Below are 23,649 nucleotides of genomic sequence, written 5' to 3'. Positions count from 1 at the left end.
TCGCACGCGCGCACACATCACGCGCGCACACATCACACACACACACCACACACACACACACACACACACACACACACACACTCACACTCACTGCCACTGATCCAGACATCCACACACACACACACACACCACACACACACACACACACACACATGCACACTCACCACACGCACACACTTCCACCGATCCAGACATGCACACACACACACACACGTGCACACACACACAAACACACACACACACAGTTTCACTGATCCAGACATCCGCAGACACACATACACACACTTCCACTGATCTAGACATCCACACACACGCACACACACACACACACTTCCACTGATCCAGAAATCCACACGCACACACACACACACACTTCCACTGATCCAGACATTCACACACTCAGACTAAAATAGCGCCCCGCTAGCAGACTGCTTGCTTACTCGCACACACCGTGTATTCCTGCTCCCATAATGCAGTGCACTCACTCTCGCTTCTGAGCTTTTCTTTTTCAACAATGACTCCCCTCGCTGTTATTTACAAAATTATTAATATTTCTGTAGGCTTGTGGATTACTGGCGCCATCCAATCAGTGTCACCGTTAAAACCATTGCAGATGTATATGTTAATCCAACCAGTTCAGGACAGGAAGCAAACTACCTTTAAAGGGATATTTCACTTTGATATAACACAAGTCATTTTGTGGAGCCACCCCATTGTGTTTTTTCATCGTGTGAATACTAGCAGCATCACATGCTTCTGTTGAACGTTAACAGCACTGCCATTCCTCCTGGTCGTCACTCCCATTCATTTTCGGGACCCCATCAAAATGAATAGTTTCAACACACAAACTAAGGAGGAAAATGGATTAATTAATGATAGCACTAACATCAAAAAGTATCCTTTGATATGATGTATTTTCAGTGTTTCATTGCCTCATTACAGAAAAAGATCTGGCAAGAAGTTTTGTTATTTTAACAGTGATGTATGGAGTATGAGAGAGCCATCCTCCCTACACACACACACACACACACACACTGGAGCCTGTACTTGAACTCAACAGTCCCATTTACACATTGATGCAGAAAGACTCACACACCCTGCTCCACTCTCCATCATTAATTCCACAGAGGTGGGGGGGGGGGGGCGGAGAGAGGGGGACTGTGGAGGACGGGGATGGCTGCCGGTGTTGCTGTAGCGGGATTCGATTTGGGTCAGACGGAACAATGGCGCCTTTGGCGGCGCTGACTGAGCGGAGTGCTCGTGCACAGATTCGCGAGGCGGGCCGCTCCTCTGCCAGGCCCCTCCCCTACCGGGCCCCTCCCCTACCGGGCCTGCTGGAATGCAGCACGCAGAATTATCATCATCATCATCATCAGCAGTGCACGATGCACAGCGCTGTGGAGTTTCCCTGCGTTTCTCCTGTGAGCGCTCTGTGTGGTTTAGACCAGGCCTGTGTGCACTACGAGTCCATCTTAGAACACGCGTGCAAACACACACACACACACACACACTCTCACACACACACACACACACACACTCTCACACACACACACACACTCTCACACGCACGCACACACACACACACAATCTCTCTCTCTCACACACACACACACACACACACACACACAATCTCTCTCTCTCACACACACACACACACACACACACAAACACACACACACACACACACACGCTCTCTCACACGCAAACACACAGGTGTCCACTATCACACATTCTCTCTCTCAAACACACACACACACACACACACTCTCTCACACACACGCACACACAGGTGTGCACAATATCACACATTCTCTCTCTCAAACACACACATACACACACACACACACACTCTCTCACACGCACACACACAGGTGTGCACAATATCACACATTCTCTCTCTCAAACACACACGCACACACACACACACTCTCTCTCACACGCACACACACAGGTGTGCACAATATCACACATTCTCTCTCTCAAACACACACACACAGACATTTGTGACATTGGAAAATACAAAGGTAGGTGTAAAAATTCCTGGGATGCCCAGTTGCTCTCGGTTTGTGACAGGAGGCCTTAAAATGAGATTGATTCTATTAAAGTTGCATTATTTCAGTTATTGCGTTAAGAGGATGTTTTGACTGTGTGATGAATGGACATAGAGCCCAGAAAAGGGCAGATGACTGAAAGATGGGTTCCAGGCTCCTAGCACAGTGTGCTAGCACAATGAGTGCTCCATTGCAATGCTAGCACAATTAATGCTCCAGTGCAATGCTAGCACAGTGAATGCTTGCAAAATGAGTGCTCTAGTGCAATGCTAGCACGAGTGCTCCAGTGCAATGTTAGCACAGTGAATGCTCCAGTGCAATGCTAGCACAATTAATGCTCCCGTGCAATGCTAGCACAATGAGTGCTCCAGTGCACTGCTAGCACAATGAGTGCTCCAGTGCAATGCTAGCACAATGAGTGCTCCATTGCAATGCTAGCACAATGAGTGCTCCAGTGCAATGCTAGCACAATGAGTGCTCCATTGCAATGCTAGCACAATGAGTGCTCCATTGCAATGCTAGCACAATGAATGCTCGCACAATAAGTGCTCCAGTGCAATGCTAGCACAATGAGTGCTCCAGTGCAATGCTAGCACAGTGAATTATTTAGCATAATATATATATCCTTACATTTATATAGCATTGTTCCGACTGCTCAAAGTGCTTTACAGTGATGAGGGAAACTCACCTCACCCACCACCAACGTGTAGCACCCACCTGGGTGATGCACGGCAGCCATTTTGCGCTAGAAAGCTAACCACACATTAGCGAAGGTGGAGAGGGAGAGAACATTTATTTAGCCAATTAAATCTGGGGATAGTTTTGGTGGAAAGTTTGCAAGAGCCAGATCTGGGATTTAGCCAGGACACCGGGGAACCCCCTAGTCTTAGCGATAAGTGTCATGGGATCTTTAATGACCACGGTGAGTCAGGACCTCGGTTTAACGTCTCATCCGAAAGACAGCATCTCCTACGGCACAGTGTCCCCGTCACTGCACTGGGGCATTGGGGTTTATTTGACCAGCGGGAAGATTGCCCCCTGCTGGCGCACCAACACCACTTCCAGCAGCAACTCGGTATTCCCTGGTGATCTCCCATCCAAGTACTAACCAAGCCCACACCTGCTTAGCTTCAGCCATTCGGCAGGAGCAGAGTGCATGGAGGTATGGCTGCTGGCGAATAATGGCCCAATGTAATGCAATCACTGTGAGTGCTCCTACATAATGCCTGGAGCACACCCCACCATGACCTGCTGAACATACTGCTTTAGCACCCTGTTCCTGTCGTTGTCTCTTTTTCGGTTTTATTTTTGGCTGCTGGCCTTGGAAGAGGCGCTCCTGTGGAGCTTCCTCCTCCTGCGCACATCCGCACATCCCTCTTAACACTGCTCTGTGTGTGTGTGTGAGAGAGAGAGAGTGTGCATGTGTGTTCATGAATGTGTGTGTGTGCGCGTGTGTGTGTTGTGTGTATTTTAGAGTGAGAGACTGTGTACGTATGTGTGTTTGTGTATATATGTGTGAGAGTGAATGAATGAGTGTGTGTGCAAGTGAGTGTGTTTGTGTCTTTGTGTGTGAGAGTGTGCATGTGTGTGTGTGTGTTTTGTTTTTAAACTCCTGGCATCTTTGGTGAACCCTGGTCTTTCCTCTATAAGGCTCTCTCCCTCTCCCTCCCCGTGTTGTGTGTGTTCTGCGCTCTGCGTGTGTTTTGGAGTGATGGATGGTGAGAGACAGCAAACGAATAACAGCAGCTGTGTCGTGTGCCTTGCAGGGATCTGTGACAGGAGGGTGGAGGGAGAAGAGGAAGAGCTGGAGGAGCTTAGAGGCACAGCGTCGAGGGAACCCGTTCACCTCCAGCACCAGCTACACCCTGCAGCACTACCCCTCCCCCGCTGCAGTAATACCCCCTCCACCCCCCCACGCTGCAGTACCCCTGCGTCTCCAACAGGGGGAGACTGCCGCACATGCCTCCGGCGATGGTGACTGTGCTCTGAGGGGAGGCTGGCGGGGTGGTCCCCCCCTCTTTCCATGCTGTCGCTCGGGGTAGGGGGAGGGGCTGGGGGAGGGGGCGGGGCAGGGGCGGGACGGACACGAGCCGCGGTCCCCTGGCAGTCCCCCTCCTCCGGCCGGGCTCTCGCCCGCAACCCGGGCGTCAACATCAAGCAGAAGATCTCCCAGTGGGAGGGGCGCAGCCAGCAGGAGGGGGGCCGGGGGGTCACGCTCGGGGCCGGCGTCCCGTGGGTCGTGGTGTCCCGCACCCTCTCTGGAGACCTGCTGGGGAACGGGGACTGTGGAGCGGGGAGAGGCGGCGCAGCTCACGCCAAGCCCAGCCTGGCCAAGGCCAAGAGCCTGGGGCTGGACTTCAGGGAAGACCCGGGGAGGGGCAAACCCGGGGGGGGCGGCCGAAAGCCGGACCTCCAGCGGGACCACCAGCGCCCGGACGGTGCGGCGGACCCCGCCCCCATCTCCGCCCCCGCCCCGAACCTCGCCCGCGACCCCCGCTACTATACCGCCGCCGCCGCCGCCGCCGCCAAAGCCAGCGGAGAGAAGGTTCCGGAAGCAGATCCCCCCTCGCCGCCGTCCTCTGTGGAGGACCCTCTAACGGCGCTGCCCCCCGGAAACTTCTACACCTCCCGCGGGTTCTGGCGCCGGCTCGAGGGGGAGGAGCTGCTGGTGGACCGGGGGAGGGGTGGGGCGTGTCCGGAGGGCGTCCCGTCTGAAGGGAGGGGGCTCTCCCTGCTGACCCCCCCTCCGACCAAACCCCAGCGCACGTTCCAGTACCAGGGGGCCGACAGCCCCCCCGGGCGCTGGTGCCCGTGGGAGTACTGGACCCCCCCAGTCAGCCCGTCCAGTGCCAAGAGCCACACCAGCGGGCCTCCGCCTAACTGCCCGGCCCCGCCCTGTCCCGTCACCCATGGCAACGGCTTCTCCCGGCACAAGCGGAACAGGTGAGCCTTCGCCCGGCTGGATTTCACACAGGACCCAAAAAAAACATACTAACAAAGGATTTTTAAAACCAGTTTATCGGAGTGTACTTTCACATTGTAGGCGGTGCACGTTGTGCAAAGCGCCCTGACTCAACAGCGAAACGTGAGCCGAGCGGGTTTTGTTAATATGCGGTCTGGCTTGTTAATGTGTAATGCGTACGTAGCGTGTAGAATGACCTCTTCGGCCCCTGCGCTGTGTGTGTGCGCTGGCGTGAAAGCCAGGCCTCTGCATGCAGAGGTGGGCGGAGCTGGCGTAGCGCTGAGAGAAGGAGAGAGAGAGGCGCTGGCTGCAGCGGGGCGGTGAGGCTCGCTCGCCCTCTCTGAGCTCTGAGCTCTGAGGGCTGAGAGCAGTTGGCCCCTCTCCAGGCGTGATGTCAGCCTGTATTTGGCAGCAGCGGGGCCTATTGTATGGATGTGGCCTACTTCTGCAGCGGGCCGGGTTCCAGGGGTCACATTTGGTTGTTTCTGCACACACACACACACGTACACACACACGTACACGCACACACACACATTTTAGTGCCGCCCATGCAGTCCTGCTGAACTGTGGTGTGATCGCTGTCTGCTTCTCACTCTCTCTCTCTCTCTCTCTCTCTCAATCCCTTTCTCACAGTTTCCTCCCCTCTTATTTCTGGGCTTCTTCTCTCTCGTTTCTGCCCTCTCTTTCCCTCGTTTCTCTCGTCTTTCTCCCCTCTTTCTCTCTTGTTTCTTTCCTTTTTCTCTTGTTTCTCTCCTCTTTCTCCCTTGTTTCTGTCTCTTCTCTACATGTTCCTGCTCACTGTGTGGCCTTTAACTGTGTTCCTCTCACATAAGTTGTTGAGTATTTCATTTTCAGTACCTCATTTTCATTGGGCGTGCAGTGTCCTTTTTATAATCTCATATGTATTTACAGTAAGCTGTGTAGGCCAGGGAAGTGAGTAGGACAAATTTAAACATGGTCCTCTCCCAGTTCAGTCTCTCACTGTCCCTCCCTGCTTCTCCGCAGGAAATCGTTTGAGTTTGAGGATGTGGCGCAGCTGACGGGCCAGCAGGGGGCGCCAGGGAGCGAGTGCCGACGGTCAGGGCTGTACCACGCTCTGTCTGAGGACAACATCTACGAAGACATCATCTGTGAGTCTCACCCACTGGGAAACGGACGTACGTATGCATACAGCTTACAGACGCACACACACACACTCTCACTCTCTCACACGCGCACACGCACACACACTGACATGCGTGCACATGCTCTCTCTCTCACACACACTCATTATCATACACACACACTGTCACGCGCATGTGTACACACACACTCACACTCACGCACTCTCTCGCTCTCTCACACACACACACACACACACCTGCGCAGACACACACACACACACACACGTGCAGACACACACACACACATGCGCAGACACACACACACACACACACACATGCGCAGACACACACACACACACACACACACACACGTCCTGTCCTCTCCGTGATTTAGCCTTCTTCTTTGCGTGTTGGCCGTTACTGGAACCCCCCCCCCCCCCCCCCCCCCCCCCTCGTTCTGCAGCGGACCAGACCCGGGAGAACCCGTACGAGGACGTGAGGCTGCCCCCCCTGAGGGGTCACCCTGTGCCCTGGACCGCCCTGCCGAAACACAGCGCTGACACGCCGAAGGTAACGCTTCGTCTGTCCAATCACAATCCACCGGAGAAACCGGAGAAACTGGAGAAACCGGCCCGGTATTACTGCAGTAGCCTTAAGAGTTCTGTGTTCCGATTGTGAAATTATTGAAGGAATTTCACGCCTTCCGGTTCACTTGTGAATACATTTTTGCTTGATAGAAGTTGTGCTATATGTGATTGTTCTGAGGATGTAAGCAAGAACAAAATTTCTGTCAACTTTTTTATGAATTGTGTTGTTTAACAAAGAAGACTCTTACTTTAGATACAGCTTCCAGCTACCAGTAATGCTTTACCAGTCAGTTCGTTCTCTGGAAAATATGTAATTGCGCTAAGATGAGTCATTTTAAGTCCATTTCACAGAAGTCTGAACACACTGTAAAAAACAAAAGATAATAAATAAAACATAGGATAATACACAGGAATTGAGCAACAGTGTAACAGTAACAAAAAAGCAGCTACTATAGTTATAAGACATGTTGACGATTTAAATCCTATTGTACCTGAGGGTGGAGAGCTCCTTTTAATGTTCATTAAAGTAATTGTAATTGCCATTTGCGGCCAACAGATGGCAGCCTCCTTGAGAGGACACCTGTGCTGACCCTGTACCTTTGTGTTCTCTACCTCCTTCTCCCTCCCTGTCTGCTCTTTCGTCTCTTTCCTTTTTCCCGCTCTTTTTTTCCCGCTCTTTTTTTTAAGCTGCCACCCAAGCCCCTCACCTTGCGAGCGCCCTCTGAAAGGGTGGAGACTGGGCAGGGCTCAGACAGGAAGGAGGCGGGGAAGACCGTCACATCCAAGACCCTCCTGCCCACCGGACGTTCAGCCCCGAACAAGAGCTGCTACACGGGCCAGAAGACATACAGACTGCCTCAGGTAGAGCCAGGGTCAGGTGGTCCTGCCCCTGAACGCAGCACTACAGTGTAATGGCGCATTGTACCATTGTGGGGTGACATAGCTCAGGAGGTAAGAGCGGTTGTCTGGCAGTCGGAGGGTTGCCGGTTCGATCCCCCTCCCTGGGCGTGTCAAAGTGTCCCTGAGCAAGACACCTAACCCCTAATTGCTCCCAACGAGCTGATTGGTACCTTGCATGGCAGCCTTTCGTTGGTGTTGGCGTGAGTGTGTGTGTGTGAATGGGTGAATGAGAGGCAGCAATTGTAAAGCGCTTTGGATAAAAAGCGCTATATAAATGCAGTCCATTTACCATTTGTACGTTTGTGTTTATATACAGCACAGACCAAAAGTCTGAGGACACACTCCCAAGTCCTGGGGCCTGTGGCATGAAGTAGGATGACTGGATAATTGCACTGAGTAAAACCCGGAACCCTGCCAAATCTGGAACATGGGACTGAACTGAAAAGAGCTTACAAAAAAAAAGCTTTTCCGGGTTTTACTCGGTGCAGTTATCCAGCTAAATCGGTAATCCTGCTTCGTGATACGGGCCCCTGGTTGTTTTCATTATTTATCAAGAAATAATTCAGCTATGATACTTTTGACTCATGATTTGACTTATTCAAGAATGCGTTATTGGGAACAATGGGAGCTTACTTAGGATGGCATCGACTCCCACCACAGTCACCGGACCTGAACCCAACGGAACATCTGCGGGAGCAGCTGAAGAGGGAAAAGGCCAAACTTCCAGGCACATCGAGAGATAATTTATGGGAAGTGCGGGGATGAGAAATCTGGGATGAAGTGGAGGATGAGGTGTTGCATAAGCTGGGGGAATCCACGCCAAGCAGAGTGAAGGCCGTAACCAAGGCGACAGGCAAACACGCCAAGTACTAACAGTTTTTGACCTTCAAAAAGTGTTTATACTTTTTTGACGTATATTATTTAAAAAATATTGTGTTCTTGAATAAGAATCGTAAGTATCATAATTGTATTAGCCCGTAATAGACAATGAAAACAATCTGTTCTCGGTAGTGTTCTCAGACTTTTGGTCCCCACTGTATGCAGTTAGATGCAAAAGTATTGGGACAGCGGAGCAATTTTTGTTGTTTTGGCTTTTGCGTGTGTCTGTTTCTGTGCATGTGTGTGTGTGTTTGTTTTGTGTGTGTGTGTGTGTGTGTGTGTGTGTGTGTGTGTGCGCCCGTGTTTGTCTGTGTGTGTGTGTGTGTTTGTTTTGTGTGTGTGTGTTTCTGTGTGGGTGTGTACTTGTTTTTGTGTGTGTGTGTGTGTGCGCGCCCGTGTTTGTCTGTGTGTGTGTGTATCTGTGTGTGCCTGCGTGTGTGTGTGTGCCTGCGTGAGTGTGAGTGTGAGTGTGAGTGTGAGTGTGAGTGTGAGTGTGAGTGTGAGTGTGAGTGTGTGTGTGTGTGTGTGTGTGTGTGTGTGAGTGTGAGTATGTGTGAGTGTGAGTATGTGTGAGTGTGAGTGTGAGTGCGAGTGCGTGTGCGTGTGCGTGTGCGTGTGCGTGTGAGTGTGAGTGTGAGTGTGAGTGTGTGTATGTGTGAGTATGTGTGAGTATGTGTGAGTGTGAGTGTGTGTGTGTGTATCTGTCGTGGTCCTGTTGTGAGGTCTCATGACCACAGAGCCGTGAGGACAGCGGTCATGTGACCGTTATGCTCACAGTCAGTTAGCGACAGAAAGGGGAAGAGCCTTAAAGACATAGAGAAAGCGGGAATGGGGGGGGGGGGAATTGGACTGTATAGAGTGTAGGGCAGGGCTGTTCCTGGAGATCTCCCGTCCTGTAGGTTTTCACTGCAACCCTACAGGAAGCACACCTCATTCCTCATTGAGCTGCTAAGTGGTTGAATCAGGTGTGCCACACACGAGGTAGAAATGAAAAACTGCAGGACAGTAGATCTCCAGGAACAGGGTTTTGGCAGCTCTGGTGCGGAGCGTAAGGACAGCTGGTGTGGGGTTAAAAGGAGGAACTGCTGTTTTTAAGTTTTTCCTTCTGAGCCGGTCGCTGGCTGAAAGATTCATGCTTCCTGTTGGTCCCAACAGCCTTGTCATGTGCCCCGTATGGATTCCAGGGCTTTGGGTTCTCCAAAGAAATGCAACGGATGATATTTCTCTGTGAATTATTTTATTTTAGTTTGCTGCCGTACAGGTGTAGGAGTTAGGTGAGGTAACGTGAGGGCGAAGCTTGTCGTTTGGTACTGCCGAAACATCTTTCTTTGTGAACGTGAGGCGATACGGTACATCAGTTTTGTGCTTGTTAAAGTGTGACTTTGTTATACGTTGATGTTCATTGAAAGCTGCAAATATCAAGTTGCAATGATGCTAAGTTGCTAATAGGAAAAACATAATTTTGGTTTTATCCTGGGCAGCCGTCATTTTAAGTGTTTCGGCATGAGCCTTTCAAGCCTTTCGAATCATTGACGACTTTCCTTTTTATGTCTCTTTGGAGTAGTGTGATGCATTTCACTACACTGTAGACGATTCAATATAAGGTACAACTGAATACATTGTAGATGATTCACTGTGAGGTAATTTCACTGCGCTGAAGGTAATTCACTTACACCTCACTATACTGCAGTGGATTCATTATAAGGTACAACTGACTACATTGTAGATGATTCCCTATAAGGTACAACTCACTACAATGTCGGTGATTCGCTATGAGGTCTGTCCAACTCACTGTATTGTAGATGACTCATTATGAGGTGCCCCTCACTGCATTGTGGGTAATTCCCATGGCCTGCTCTACCCACTGTAGATTTATCAGCCTGTGTGCTCGTGCTGCTCTCTCTATTTCAGTTTATGGTTTTATTTGAATCGCTATTTACTATGTTCATTTTATTGTTTTATTATTATAAGTGTTTTTATCTGCCGTTGATTTTACTGCCGTTGGCCTTTGTGTCGCGAGGGGCACGTGTGTGTGGTGAGGGAGCTTTATCAGAGGCAGCAGTGTGGGCCTGTTTCCGTGGGAGACCGAAGCGCTGGGGCGGGGGGGGGGGGGGGGGTGAGGGGGGGGGGGGTTGTGCTGCAGGGTGTCCCGTCTGAGATAAGGCCAGCGCTCGTCCGGGACGCAGCTGCCTGCTCATTTCCTGCGCCCCCCCCCCCCCCGGCTCCCAAACCTGACGAGGCGCAGTCAGTCTCGGGGTGACACCCCAGCGCCCCTGGAGCTCGCCGCTCTGGGACGTCCCGGCTGAGCAGCGGCGTGGAAGGGGATCTTGGCTTCGCTCCGCCCGGCGCTCCTGAGCTGAAGAGAAAAATAAACGTTCTCGTAGCTGAAAACGTGTCCAGCTGGACTGCGTCCCTGAGCCCAGTCTCTCCCCTCTCTGTGCATTTGATGGGGTTTATTATTACACTTAATCCAGTCCTGATAGCTGGGGCACTCTGGGATCGCTCTTTCCTTATAGCGTACCCTTTCACTTTCACTGTTTTAAAACAGTGATTCTTTTGTTTTTCCAGTCTTTTTTTCACAGGGCACTTCTGTGTCTAATTTGCTGTTGATCTAGCATTATTGCAGTTAGCTCTGGCTAAATGAATTCCATGTGGCCGCTTGTGTGCGCTGAATTTCTAGTACGTGAGCAAGATCCAGGAGATCTTCACCGCCAAGCGGGGAAAGAAGAGACTGCGGACCCAGAAGGGGACCGGGCAGGACAGCTCCGTGCGAGGTGCGGAACCTGCCCCACAAATGCAAATGCAAATGAAAATGCAGATGAAAATGCAAATGCAGATGAAAATGCAGATGCTGTTTACAAATACTGACAAATACTGACACACGTGTACGCGGAGTGATGTAAGCCTGTCCAGACTGACAGCCCTGCCCTTCTCTCCTCTTCCTTTCCCTTGCTTCCTCTCTTCTTTTTTTGTGAACAGAAGAGAACAGTGGCACCGAGAGTGACCCAGAGGAGGGCAGTAAAGGTCAGATCATTTTCTCTCTGTCTCCCTCTCTCCCCCTCTTTCTCCCTACTTCCCCCTCTCTCTCTCTGTACTCTCTCCATCTCTTTCTCCCAATTTCCCTCTCTTTCTCCCCTATTCCCCCTCTCTCACTACTCTCTCTCTCTCTCTGTCCCTCCTTCTCCCTTTATTTCTCTCTCCGCCCCTGTCCCCCTCTCTCTTTCTCTCTCTCTCCCCCTCCCCTCCCTATTTCTGCAGAAAGCAGTCCCTAATTCTCTCTCATAGTTAATTTAACATCGATCCTGGTCCTGAAATTCAAAGCCATAAGCCGTGCGGTGGTGTTGCTGCCCCCGCCCCCCCGCCCTGCCCCCCCCCCCCCCAGGTGAGGCGCGGCGCTCGGTCTACGTGCAGTCCACCCTGAGGAGGAGGCCAGGGTACCGCACGCTGGAGAGGGACCTGATCCAGCTCCAGCAGCAGCAGCTCTTCCAGCTCTTCGTGGTGGTGTCGCTGAGAAAGGGCTCCCCCGGAAACACGTACTCCCCTGAGATCACACAACAGTTCCCCAATAAGGTAGAAGGCCGGTGGGGGTGGGGACGGGGACGGGGGAAGGGGGAAGGGGGTGCAATTTATATTTTGAGATGAGATGAGAAGATAAATTAATGAAACAATGCACTCAACAAAGATTTGTCAGCCAGGGGATTAGTTTGTGGGTGGTTCATTTTTAAATGTTTATCCTTGCAAAATGTTGCTGTTTTCTGTGTCTTGCAGCTTTCATGTTGTCAGAGTGAGTGAGTAAGTGAGGCTTGATAAATGTTACACGAATGATCAGAATTGCATAAGGTGTCCTGTATTTGTATTGTAGTACTGATGGTTGCCTTATTTGTTACTATGGAAACATTCATTTTGCATAAATGTCTGTTTTGCATTTTTATGCCATTAAGACAAATTGCCAGGTTTTAATTGCTGGAAGGGTACCTGTGGATATATACAAGCCGTTGTATTGTAGCACTGATGCATTAATTAAAATAATTTTAATGGATATGCAGAAGGAACAAATGCTAACAGAAGTTGGCTCGCTAATCACAACTAGCCAGCTATTTGGTAAATAAAGTAGCTTGCAAGGTCATACAGTCCTATTTTTTATGCTTTTATAGAACGTGGTAAGGTAACGAGCCCAGGGCCCTGGCGTCGCTGTGCGAGTGTGGTGTGCATGGAGTGTGTTATGAAGCACACTGAGATTACGGTGCCTTTGCCTCTCTCTCCTGGTCCAGTTTGAGAAGTCCTCTCGTCACTCACGCGAGGCGGAAGACCGGCTCAGGGCCATCCCCAAATTCTGCTTCCCCGACTCTCAGGACTGGCGCCCTTCGGCAGACCTCCCCAGGTCAGGCTCGGAGTCTTCCTCACGGTCACGCTGGTCCTCGGTCCACGTTTGGTGACCTTGCAGACCGAGCGTATTTGCGTCAGACCTACCTCTGCTATTCTGGACATTGTTCTTCCTGGAGTTTATTGACCAATCCAGTGGCAGGTTACTTCAGAGCAGAGATGATGTCATTGCTTGTGTTTACTGGAGACCTGTGACACATTTGGAGAAATGCACTTGTCTGCCAGGGTTTCCATGGTGCTTGAAATTATTTAAAAAAATATATAATCCTGAAAGTTTAAATCCATCTGTGGAAAGGTAATCAAACCTATCCCGCCCTCCTTGAAAGGGGTCAGGGCAAATCATAAAGGCAAAACAATTTGTACTTGCTAGCCTCAGTCAGATGTCTTTTTTTCTTTTTTTTGTTGTTTATTTACAGGTGTGATGTAATTTAACATCAAGTCAAGCAATGTCAGTTTGTGCAGCTAGCTGCTGACCAACTGAACTTTGACCCTTTAAGGTGTGAGATCACAACTGTGTGATTAGAATGTTCTTCACTGAACATTCTGATGTTGATGTAATCAGCACTACTGGTGATTGAAAGCAGTGAACTTCACTGACTCTAAGGGGTTGAACCCTGGAGATGTCAGGAATGTCCACAGGTGTGTGTCTCTGCAGAAAGCAGGTATTTTAAACTAAACGTGTCCTTAAAAATATACATCTGCTGCAGTTCAAAGTAGCCCAGGTTCATGGAACTGTCAAAATGTCACTGCCCCCACCGGTAGGAGCTGAGCTGATTGTAGGTAGCTGGACTTTGGACTTTGTTCTGTCAACTGAGCCTCTTGTCTCTTCATCTCCAGTGAAACGTTTTCCTTTGTTCTGACGGGGGAGGATGGCAGCCGTTGGTTTGGTTACTGCCGGAAGATCCTGGTGAGTGTGTGTGTGTGTATGTGCACGTGTGGATGTGTGTGTGTGTGTGTGTGTGTGTGTGTGTGTGTGCGTGCGTGCATTCATGCTCATGTGAACGTGTGCGTACAAGCCAGGATTGAGTGTACATGAGCGAACTGTGCGTTCACTCCACAGTTCCAGTAGTCAGAAGTTGTTGGTTCAGGTAACGGGTGAGATTTCTGTGCTGCTATGACTTCTCATAGTTTAAGGTGACCTACTTAATCCTAATTTACTTCAATCCTGTTGATTGGTTAATGATTGCAATGAAGCCATAAGTAAAGACTCTAAATAGGATTTAAGATTAAATAGTTAAATAAGTACTGTAGGTTACACAGAGAGTGAGCAAGAGAGGAAGAGACCAGCAAACCTGACCCGACCAAAGAATTACCAAACTTCCAGTTTCAACCCAGTGAGACTGATTGAGCAACGTCCAACCAAGGAGCCACCACAAAACTGAGTGCAGAAATGCTTCTCCTCCAGTTACAAATTTTACTCAAAATAAAAAGTTATGGCTGAAAAAAATGACTGAAAAATACTGACCTTGATTTGGTGGTGCAGAGTGACTGGTGTACAACTTAAAAAGCAAAAAAACAAAAAAAACAAAAGGAAGTTCTTATACCATGACATTATTGGCAAAAGCTTCGATGTTAAAGCGTCTTCTAAAAGAGACCAAACACAAGCGCTGGAGTATAACTCAGCTTAGCGGTTGGCGGTTGTGAAATCTCCATTTTCAGGCAAAGAATGTTGCTTCTGTGTGGTGAGGCCAGTCCGGACAGGAGGATCTCAGAAGTTGGGAAAGCCTCAGCGACCGTTACTTACATGGGAGCAAATGCATTAAATCGATCGTCTCACATTCCTTTTTTCATTTTTTATTTTTGGCTCAGGGCATTAAAGTCCCCCCCTCCCCCCTTCTCCACCCTGATTACCATCCCCCTCTACCATATCTTCTCAAATCTGTCCTACATTTTTCTGCCCACCCCCCCACCCACCCCAGAAAAAAATCCCCTGTACCTTCTGTTCCACATGTTAATTCTAGTGATAAAGGACTATCTGCTTTGCTGGTGTGTTATGGGCCAGTCCAATGCACTTTCAATAACTGCTTCATGGAATGTTGGTGAATTACGAATCTAGGCTTGGCTCTTCTTTTGTGCACTAATTGTAAGTCGCCGTGTATTAAAGTGTCAGCTAAATGCTTAAAATTTTCAATGCAAATCTTACTGAACTAAAATGGCGGTAGTGACCCTGCGGTGTGGCCGAGCTGAGCTCTCTAAATCTATATGCCTTTTGAGTTCTGGCATCGGTCTATAAATAAATATTTGACATTAAATTCCAGCCATTTCACATGGCATTTACATCGCATCCATTTATACAGCTGGATATATACTGAAGCAATGCAGGCTAAGTACCTTGTTAAGGGGTTCAACGGCTGTGTCCTATCCAGGAATCTGCATCCCTTCGGTTACACGCCCAGTTCCTTACCCACTATACTACACTGCTGCCCTAATATGGTGGACCCCAGAACAGCCTACAGTTATTATTATTATTTTTAAATAAAGGAACTTGTTTAATTGTTGAGGCTGTTCCCTTTCATATTTGGGCAGGGAAGGGAGATCAGGCTGGTGATCTGGCTAAGGAGAACAGTTTACTCTGTTACAGGGTATATTGCATGCACAATGAACAAAGCACATCATATTTAAAAAAAACGCCATCCATCTCCCCTGTGTTGTAATCTGAGCATTCCAGCCTAATTTATCAGTGTTAAAATGTTGTGCCTCGCCTGTCGTCTACCTGTGTGTCCGCATGCCAGCCCAGTGGGAAGGGGAAGAGGCTTCCGGAAGTTCACTGCATTGTCAGCAGGCTGGGCTGCTTCAACCTGTTTGCCAAGGTGAGAGTCAGGGAATGTGTCAATCACTGAGTCTGTTTAGCGGGCTCCTAAAATGAATTCAGATGGTCAGTGTGTGTCACCCCTGTCCTGTGTATGAAATGGACTGTGTGTGGCAAAGACATGCTATGCGGGATTTTTAGCCTTGCTGTGGTCTTGTGTTTACAATCAAAGAAGTGTCCTCGTCCTTCCTCAACCCCACCTGCCTGTTAAGCTGGCCTGTGTCTGAAATGGACAGTGTGTGTTAAGATGGCCTGTGTGTCTGAAATGGACTGTGTGTGTTAAGCTGGACTGTGTCTGAAACAGACAGTGTATGTTAAGCTGGCCTGTGTGTCTGTGTGTGATGAGATTTTGGAGGAGGTGGAGAGGAGGCGGGAGATCTCCCCGGCGCTGGTGTACCCCTTCATGCGCAGCGTCATGGAGGCCCCGTTCCCCGCCCCCGGCCGCACCATCACCGTGAAGAGCTTCCTGCCCTGCTCCGGGAGGGAGGTGAGCCCTCGTCCGCGTCCGCGTGTGGTGTGTCCTCCTCAGTCCGCGCGCTGTCCGCTAAGCATCCTGCATACTGTTTAGTCTGTATGTTTTAGTACACAGCGGTCAGTGTGCAGAGGATTTCCCTCATGCTATTTTCCAGCCGCAGTGCGGAAGCGTCGTGTGAGTTCTCTTTCGCCCTTGTGCCTGTGCTCACGTGTTGTCATCGTCGCTGTCGAAGGAAGACGTCGGCGAAGATGCGCCTCCTTTTTAAAGCAAAGCTGCGCATCATTTACGGGACCAGTATGGTTGTTCGCTTCCTGAAAAGTATGCTCCCGACAATACCCCTGGGATTTTAAGTACACTACTTTTACAGTAAACCGCACCTAATTTGCAACTGTCTCGTCTAGTGTATACTCAGTAGTAGGCAAGTGGGTGCGGGTGAGAACAGCCACGCCCTGCCAAGGACCGCCCCATTCCTGCCCTGGTCACATCCAGCCCAACCTGGTCCCGCCCGTCCCGTCCTGTTCATGCCTGTCCCGCCCTGCTCACTCTCGTCCCGCCCTGCTTCCGCCTGTCCCGTCCTGCTCCCGCTCGTCCCGTCCCGCTCACGCCCGTCCCGCCCTGCTCACGCCCGTCCCGTCTCTGCCCCCCAGGTGCTGACCCTGTGCCGGCCTGTGGACTCGCGCCTGGAGCATGTGGACTTTGAGAGCCTGCTGCTCTGCCTGAGCGTGGAGCGGCTGCTGCAGGTCTTCGCCTCGCTGCTGCTGGAGAGGAGGGTCATCTTCATCGCCGACAAACTCAGGTGAGCGGAGACCTTACTTCCTGTCCGTGGAGACTTTACTCAGGTGCATGGAGACTTTACTGAGGTGTGTGGAGACTTTACTCAGGTGAGCGGAGACTTTACTCAGGTGTGTGGAGACTTTACTCAGGTGAGCGGAGACTTTACTCAGGTGCGTGGAGACTTTACTCGGGTGTGTGGAGACTTTACTCAGGTGAGCGGAGACTTTACTCAGGTGCGTGGAGATTTTACTCAGGTGCGTGGAGACTTTACTCAGGTGAGCAGAGACTTTACTGAGGTGTGTGGAGACTTTACTCAGGTGAGCGAGACTTTACTGAGGTGCGTGGAGACTTTACTCAGGTGTGCGGAGACTTAACTCCAACCTGCAAAGTTTATGTTACAAGTACAGTTCTTTAATTCTTTTAACAACACTGCCACCCAGCCACTTACATGGAAATGGCTGTGCATACAGACAGCGTTTTGTTGTGTACTGGTAGTGTTTGTGTGTATATTGACAGTGTTTCTGTGAATAATGACAGCATTTTTGGTGTGTACTGCTAGTGTTTGTGTTTGTGCATTTGTGTGTATACGGAAAGTGTTTGTGTGTATAATGACAGTGTTTTGGTGTGTAATGATAGAGTTTGTGAGTTTGTCTATACAGACATTGTTTCGCTGTGTACTGGTAGTGTTTGTTTATATACTGACATAGTTTTGGTGTGTACTGGTAGTGTTTGTTTTTGTGCATTTGTGTGTATACTGATAGTATTTTGGTGTATACTGATAGCGTGTGTGTGTATGCTGATAGTGTTTCGGTGTGTACTGATAACGTGTGTGTGTGTGTATGCTGATAGTGTTTCAGTGTGTAATGACTGTGTGTTTGTGTATACTGTTAGTGTTTGTGTGTATACTGATAGTATTTTGGTGTGTACTGATAGCGTGTGTGTGTATGCTGATAGTGTTTCGGTGTGTACTGATAGCGTGTGTGTGTATGCTGATAGTGTTTCAGTGTGTAATGACTGCGTGTCTGTGTATACTGTTAGTGTTTGTGTGTATACTGATAGTGTTGGGTTTTTTACCCTCCCCCCCCTCCTCTGTCCTCAGCACCCTGTCCCACTGTGCCCACGCTGCCCTGGCTCTCCTCTACCCCTTCACCTGGCAACACACCTTCGTGCCCGTCCTCCCCGCCTGCATGCTGGACATCAGCTGCTCCCCCACGCCCTTCCTGCTGGGGGCGCTGCCCGCGTCGCTGCCCCAGGTGCTGGAGCTGCCCATCGAAGAGGTGAGTCGCTGTGATCCCACTGAGCGTCTGTTTGATGTCCGGCAGAGCGATGGAGCAAGGAATTATTCAAACGATTCAATGAGGGGAAGATCGCACTCTGAAGGCAGAAAAATGGACTTGCAGGACACCGTACTTTACACATTACATTACATTACATTTATTTAGCAGACTCTTTTATCCAAAGCGACGTACAAAAAGTGCATATCATGGTCATGGACAACTACAAAACACATTACATTACAGGCATTTAGCAGACGCTCTTATCCAGAGTGACGTACAACAAGTGCATCAGTTCAAGGTGCAGAGGTGCAGAAAAACACACTAGAGTGAAGTAAAGATCGTAGTGCCAGAAGTGACCACAGATCAGGACTCCAACCCTGTAGGGTATGAGGTACAATACTCATTTCGTACAGCTGTTTCTAGTCAAGAACACAGTTCAGTTCACACAGCGAACACTATTCTGACCTAACTTCTGCCAAGTCAAACTAGGGGAAAGAACAAGCTACAATATTGTGACACTGAGGCCCAGCTCCCACGCCCTTCCTGCTCACTCACTCTGGTACCGATGTGCGTCTGCTGTTTTCCAGGTGCTGATTGTGGATTTGTGTGCGGACAGGTTTGTCAGACAGGTATGTATGAGAGCTGTGGTGTTAGTCCAGTGGGGCGGGGCGGGGGGGGGGGGGGGGGGGTGCTGTAATATTTGTCACATGGGTTAGAGAGTGCTCGGGGGGGGGGCGGTTACACTGTGTAAATTTGGGGAAAACCACTCCGTACCCTCCTGAGACCTGGAAACAAAATTTTAAGTATTTCGATTTTTTAAAGTGTAGGTTTCAGCATAGCAGAATATATGGTTCTTGAGACTCATGTCCCCTACAGCGAACAAAAATGAATTGGCAGATCTTAAGATCTAATGCTGTCGGCTTTTTCCAAAAATCGCGGTACCACCAGAGAGTTATTTTGACACGTCAAATACAGGCTAATTTTAAAGACCGAGTTGTGTTGATTCTCATCAAGATTGACTGGATTTGATTTTCATTGGTTCCCTGTCGATGATTGACTGGGACTTGATTTTCATTGGTTCCCTGTTGATGATTGACTGGGATTCGATTCTCATTGGTTCCCTGTTGATGATTGGCTGGGATTCGATTCTCATTGGTTCCCTGTTGTCCAGCTTGGTGATGAGGACTGCATTTTACCCAGGAAGCTCCAGGCAGCTCTGCAGCAGATTCTGGAGCAGAGGGTAGAGCTGCTGGGGCAAGATGGAGGAGGGAATAAGGGAGGTAGGTGCATGAGAGACAGACTCCACTTTCAGGCCGGCCTGTGTTTGTATGAATAAACTGACAACTCGGCCATTAATGTAGTCTTTATGAAATGGCTGCTTCTGTAGCACTTTCCGCTATGAACGTGTTCTCCCCAAGCGTCAGCGCTGTCTCACCGTTGTTCCCCTCCGCGCCTGCAGGGGGCGACTCCAGCCTGAGCCGGCTGCTGTCGGAGGCGTTCGTGCGCTTCTTTGCGGAGCTGGTGGGGCACTACTCGCTGCACATGGGGGAGGGCCCCGGCGGAACGCTGGAGTTCCAGCGCGACGCCTTCCGGAAGGGGCACCCGTCCCGCGGGGTCCGCCAGTTCCTGCAGCTCTTCATGGACACGCAGATGTTCGCCGGCTTCATCCAGGACAGGGAGCTGCGAAAAGGGGGGGTCAAGGGTGAGAGAGAGGGGGGGGGCTGTAGACAGACAAAAGCATGTGACTGAGCATGCACCCGTTCCATTCGTGAGTGAACAGTGTTGCCACCTTGTGCATGACGAGGAATTAAACAGACTTTTTTTTGCATCAGGAGCCTAATAGACAATCGCATTAATCTGCAAGTTCCTGTCACAGTGATCATATACTATAAATTAGTGTTTTGCAAAAGAGTGTTCCGTCTACAAGACCTGACTGTAATGTTGCTCTGCTGACCCAAAATGAGGTGCCCTCACAGGACGGATGATCTGTTTCACCCCCCCCCCCCCTACAGGGCTGTTTGAGGTAAGGGCCGCAGAGTATATGGCCTCGAACCCGGACCCGGAGCCAAGTGGGGTCAACAAGTTCCTGAAGGGACTCGGTGAGCCACACGTCACGTTGATTTACAGAATAGATAAGTCTGGTGAATCTCGGCCAAGGGCCTGAACGTTCTCCTGTGGGTTCGAGTCTGGGACTGAATGTTGTGTGGGCCTGTGGTGGGGGGGGAGGGGGGGAGGGGGGGAGGGGGGGGGGGCTGCAGAGAGAGAGAGAGAGTGGGAGGAGCGGCTCTCGGATCCTTCGTCACAGCTGTCAGGTGGAGGTAGTGAGCGCCGATAACTGTCAATTGTTTGATTGCGCCGATTGCCTCTGACTGCTTTCAGCAGCGAGCCTGGGGTTTTAAAAAAGCGGAGACCGGGGAGTCTTCGGTAGCGGACACTGGAGAAACGAAAAGAAGTGCACAGTGTTAAAAGAAACGAAAGAAAAACCCTGTGCTGCGTTGTTTCTGACACCGAAAGTCGTGGGCTTTAATAAAAGAGCACGGAAGTGCTAAAAAACCCAAACGGTTGTCTCACGTGAGTCTGTTGGAAGGCAGGAGGGGTGGCACTCACTTGCCACAGGGCCCAATGCATGCTGGGATAGGCTCCAGCACCCCACCACCCCGCGCCCACGACCCTACCCAGGAATAAGCGGTCTAGAAAATATATGGATGGATGGATGGATGGATGGATGGGTGGATGGATGGATACATCAGCCAATTGCAATTGCCTGTATTCATCTAACTGTAATAACCCGTTTGTGGTGCTTATAACTGCATTAGTGTTTGTCGCCATTTTCAGGAAACAAGATGAAGTTCCTGCAGAAGAAGTGAAGGCTAGTTCCGGCACGTTCTCTCTGTCACGGGACAGACAGGCGATTCTCCCGCTCGGCACGCTGAGTGGAGCGGGGTGTCCGCCAGACCCAGGCCAGCTGCTGGGGGGGGCTGTGAGGGGCGAGGGGTGCTGTGACGGGACGGGACGGGACGGGACAGGGAACCACAGGGGCGCGGTGCTGCGCCTGGATCCGCTGAAGCGTGGGGTGCAAAAAAACGGGGAGGGAACCCGGGACTGAGCCCACCGTTAGGCTGGGGAAAAAAACCACCTGATCCCTGAGCCCAGAGAGTCACTGCAGTCAGAGGAAAACTGGAAATGAGAGGTTTTGAGTGAGCTTCAGTACAGCGAGCAGCGTGTGCTGTTTGGGTTAAACTGGAAGAGTACAGAGGAAGACTATAGAGGAAGAGTACTGAGGAAGAGCGGGGGGGAGCAGGTGCTATGTACTTGTGATGGGTCTGCTGAGAAGCTGCATGTACAGAAACATTTCAGAAAGAGAAATCCTTTGCTGTAATTTATACAACTAATTAATTTATATTTCATGTCACTAACCCATTCCTTTCCTCTGTCTCTTTTTACAAACTGTTTACAGTTTTTCTTTTTATGATTATGTTTTTACATTTGGGTCTGTAGGACTGGTTCAGCCAATATATGAACATGCTTTTGGTGCTTGTCTTGTGACTTTTACCCTGTTGTCAATTGTGCACCTCTGTAAATACTCTTGCTGCTGCTGATTAAGGTTTACTGGGATTATCTTTCTTTCTTTACCAAGATGTGCTGTGATTATAGTCACTAGAAGCCAATAGGGTTACCTTTAAGGGAAAAAGAACACGTGAGGTTAAGCATGTAAGGGAAAAAGAACAGTCAGACATAGCAACGACAATACCATTGTACTTTCGTTTTTGTTTAGTTTTTACTTTCATTTACAGTATATTTCATTTGCAACTGCCACATGGTATAAACAATTTATTTTTTTCTCTGATGAAAAGATGTTTAAAATCCAATTTCAAATTATCCATGAAATCAGTCAATGGCTTTGTTTATACAGGCGGTTTCCGTCGACCCAGAGCAGAATCCTAATTTTTTTCAGCAGTTATCTCCTTGAAATGTAAACAGAAAATAATCACATTGAATCTGATATTTTCCAAATATAATCCCATTTATATAATTCCATGTTGGACTACACCCTTGTGTGGTCCTAAATCCAATACATATGCTAGACCTGGCCATATGACTTGTCTGGCCAAACAGATCTGTTTTTTTGTTTTTGTTTTTTTTGTTGTCCTCAGCTAGTTTTTTTTTTTTTCATTGTCTCATGACAAATAAGAAATGTAGTTTCTCGAAACACACAAATCTGATCTGGCCACTTGTAAATTTATTGTGTTGGCAGTTGCCCAGAATAATTAGATTTGACAAACGAGTCCCATTTGAGTAGTAAAGCCTACTGTCTAAACAAAGCCAATGAAGAGACTCTTGTCAACTTTTTGAAACAGCATCCCTCAACTGCTGAATTGCTGGTTTTAGTGCATAAACACACACCTGGAGAAAATATTTGGAGCTGGTTTATATTACCTTGGTTTACAACAGTCATCTCTTAACTGAAGTTTTTTTTTAAATGTACTTTAATAGAAACCATAGGTGCCTCTAAGCCTGGTTATCAGTGCTATTGAAGGGCTTTTTTGGAAAATATGTACAGGTTTTATACTTTTTTATGAAGCATAAATTACCCTTCTGAAAATAAACACATTTTGTACAAATCTTGAGGTGGATGTTGCACTCCTTGGCTGGCACATGACATTTCAACAAGGACAGTTTTCAGAATTGTTAATCGAGATAATACCATGCTTCCAATGATCAGACTCTGACTTAATTTAGAGAAGTATTCCACTCCTCCTTGCTCTCATACTTTCATTACTACAAAGACCATTTTATAACTCTCCCATTTACCAACCACTTCCCATCTGGGAAGATATTATTTGAAGTAAACAATTTGCTTTAAATGTAGAATATTATATTTGTAAAGTTGTTCAGTGTTAAATGTAATGTTTTGTGAGGAAATAATGTACATGCTAAGTTCACAAAGGTGTTCATGTGTTGCCATGCTTCAGATATGGTGGTTATGGCTTTTGATAAACTGGGAGAAATGTACTACTGTAGCTTTGTTTGATAAAGGAAAGCTAAATCAAACCACGTTAGGTACACTCCTGCAGTTGCCCTTGACCAAGGCACTGGCCTCAGAACTGGAGTTGGTCCCCGGGCGCTGCACTGTGGCTGCCTACTGCTCCTAAGGAACTAGGATGGGTCAAATGCAGAGGACAAATTACCCCACGGGATTCCATAAAAGTATGTCTTAGCTTATTTTATTGCCAATATGGCTTTTTGTGCTGTTTATACAAAGATCAATACATGACAAACTTGAAACACAGGGAATAGGCCCACTCCTCAGTGACACAGAGTGACAGGTATGGGATGCAGCATGAAGCACACTTCTGAGCTGTCATACTCAGACTAAATATATAGGCTAATCCAAAAAAAAAATGCAAATCATTCATTGGTTACAAAAATATTTGCCGTCTGACGACAA

General features: G+C 49.1%; 1 protein-coding gene across 1 annotated transcript; it reads left to right on the top strand.

Moving 5' to 3' along the window:
* Positions 1-4,110: 4,110 nt before the first annotated feature.
* dennd2c (DENN/MADD domain containing 2C) lies at positions 4,111-22,674 on the top strand (the record flags this gene model as incomplete). The annotated part of the gene is made up of 18 exons (XM_035382019.1): positions 4,111-4,994; positions 6,019-6,143; positions 6,580-6,686; positions 7,391-7,564; positions 11,163-11,256; positions 11,462-11,506; positions 11,865-12,052; positions 12,754-12,863; positions 13,703-13,772; positions 15,598-15,675; positions 16,021-16,161; positions 16,797-16,945; positions 18,023-18,200; positions 18,788-18,829; positions 19,372-19,480; positions 19,660-19,902; positions 20,213-20,299; positions 21,036-22,674. Coding segments are annotated over 18 exons (2,856 nt in total), but the record flags the coding sequence as incomplete, so codon positions are not given.
* Between the last annotated feature and the right edge of the window lie 975 nt (positions 22,675-23,649).

Source organism: Anguilla anguilla, chromosome 11 (assembly GCF_013347855.1).
Source record: "Anguilla anguilla isolate fAngAng1 chromosome 11, fAngAng1.pri, whole genome shotgun sequence".
NCBI lineage: Eukaryota > Metazoa > Chordata > Actinopteri > Anguilliformes > Anguillidae > Anguilla > Anguilla anguilla.
Note: the sequence above shows the minus strand (reverse complement) of the source record. Positions and strands in the feature narration are given on the sequence as shown.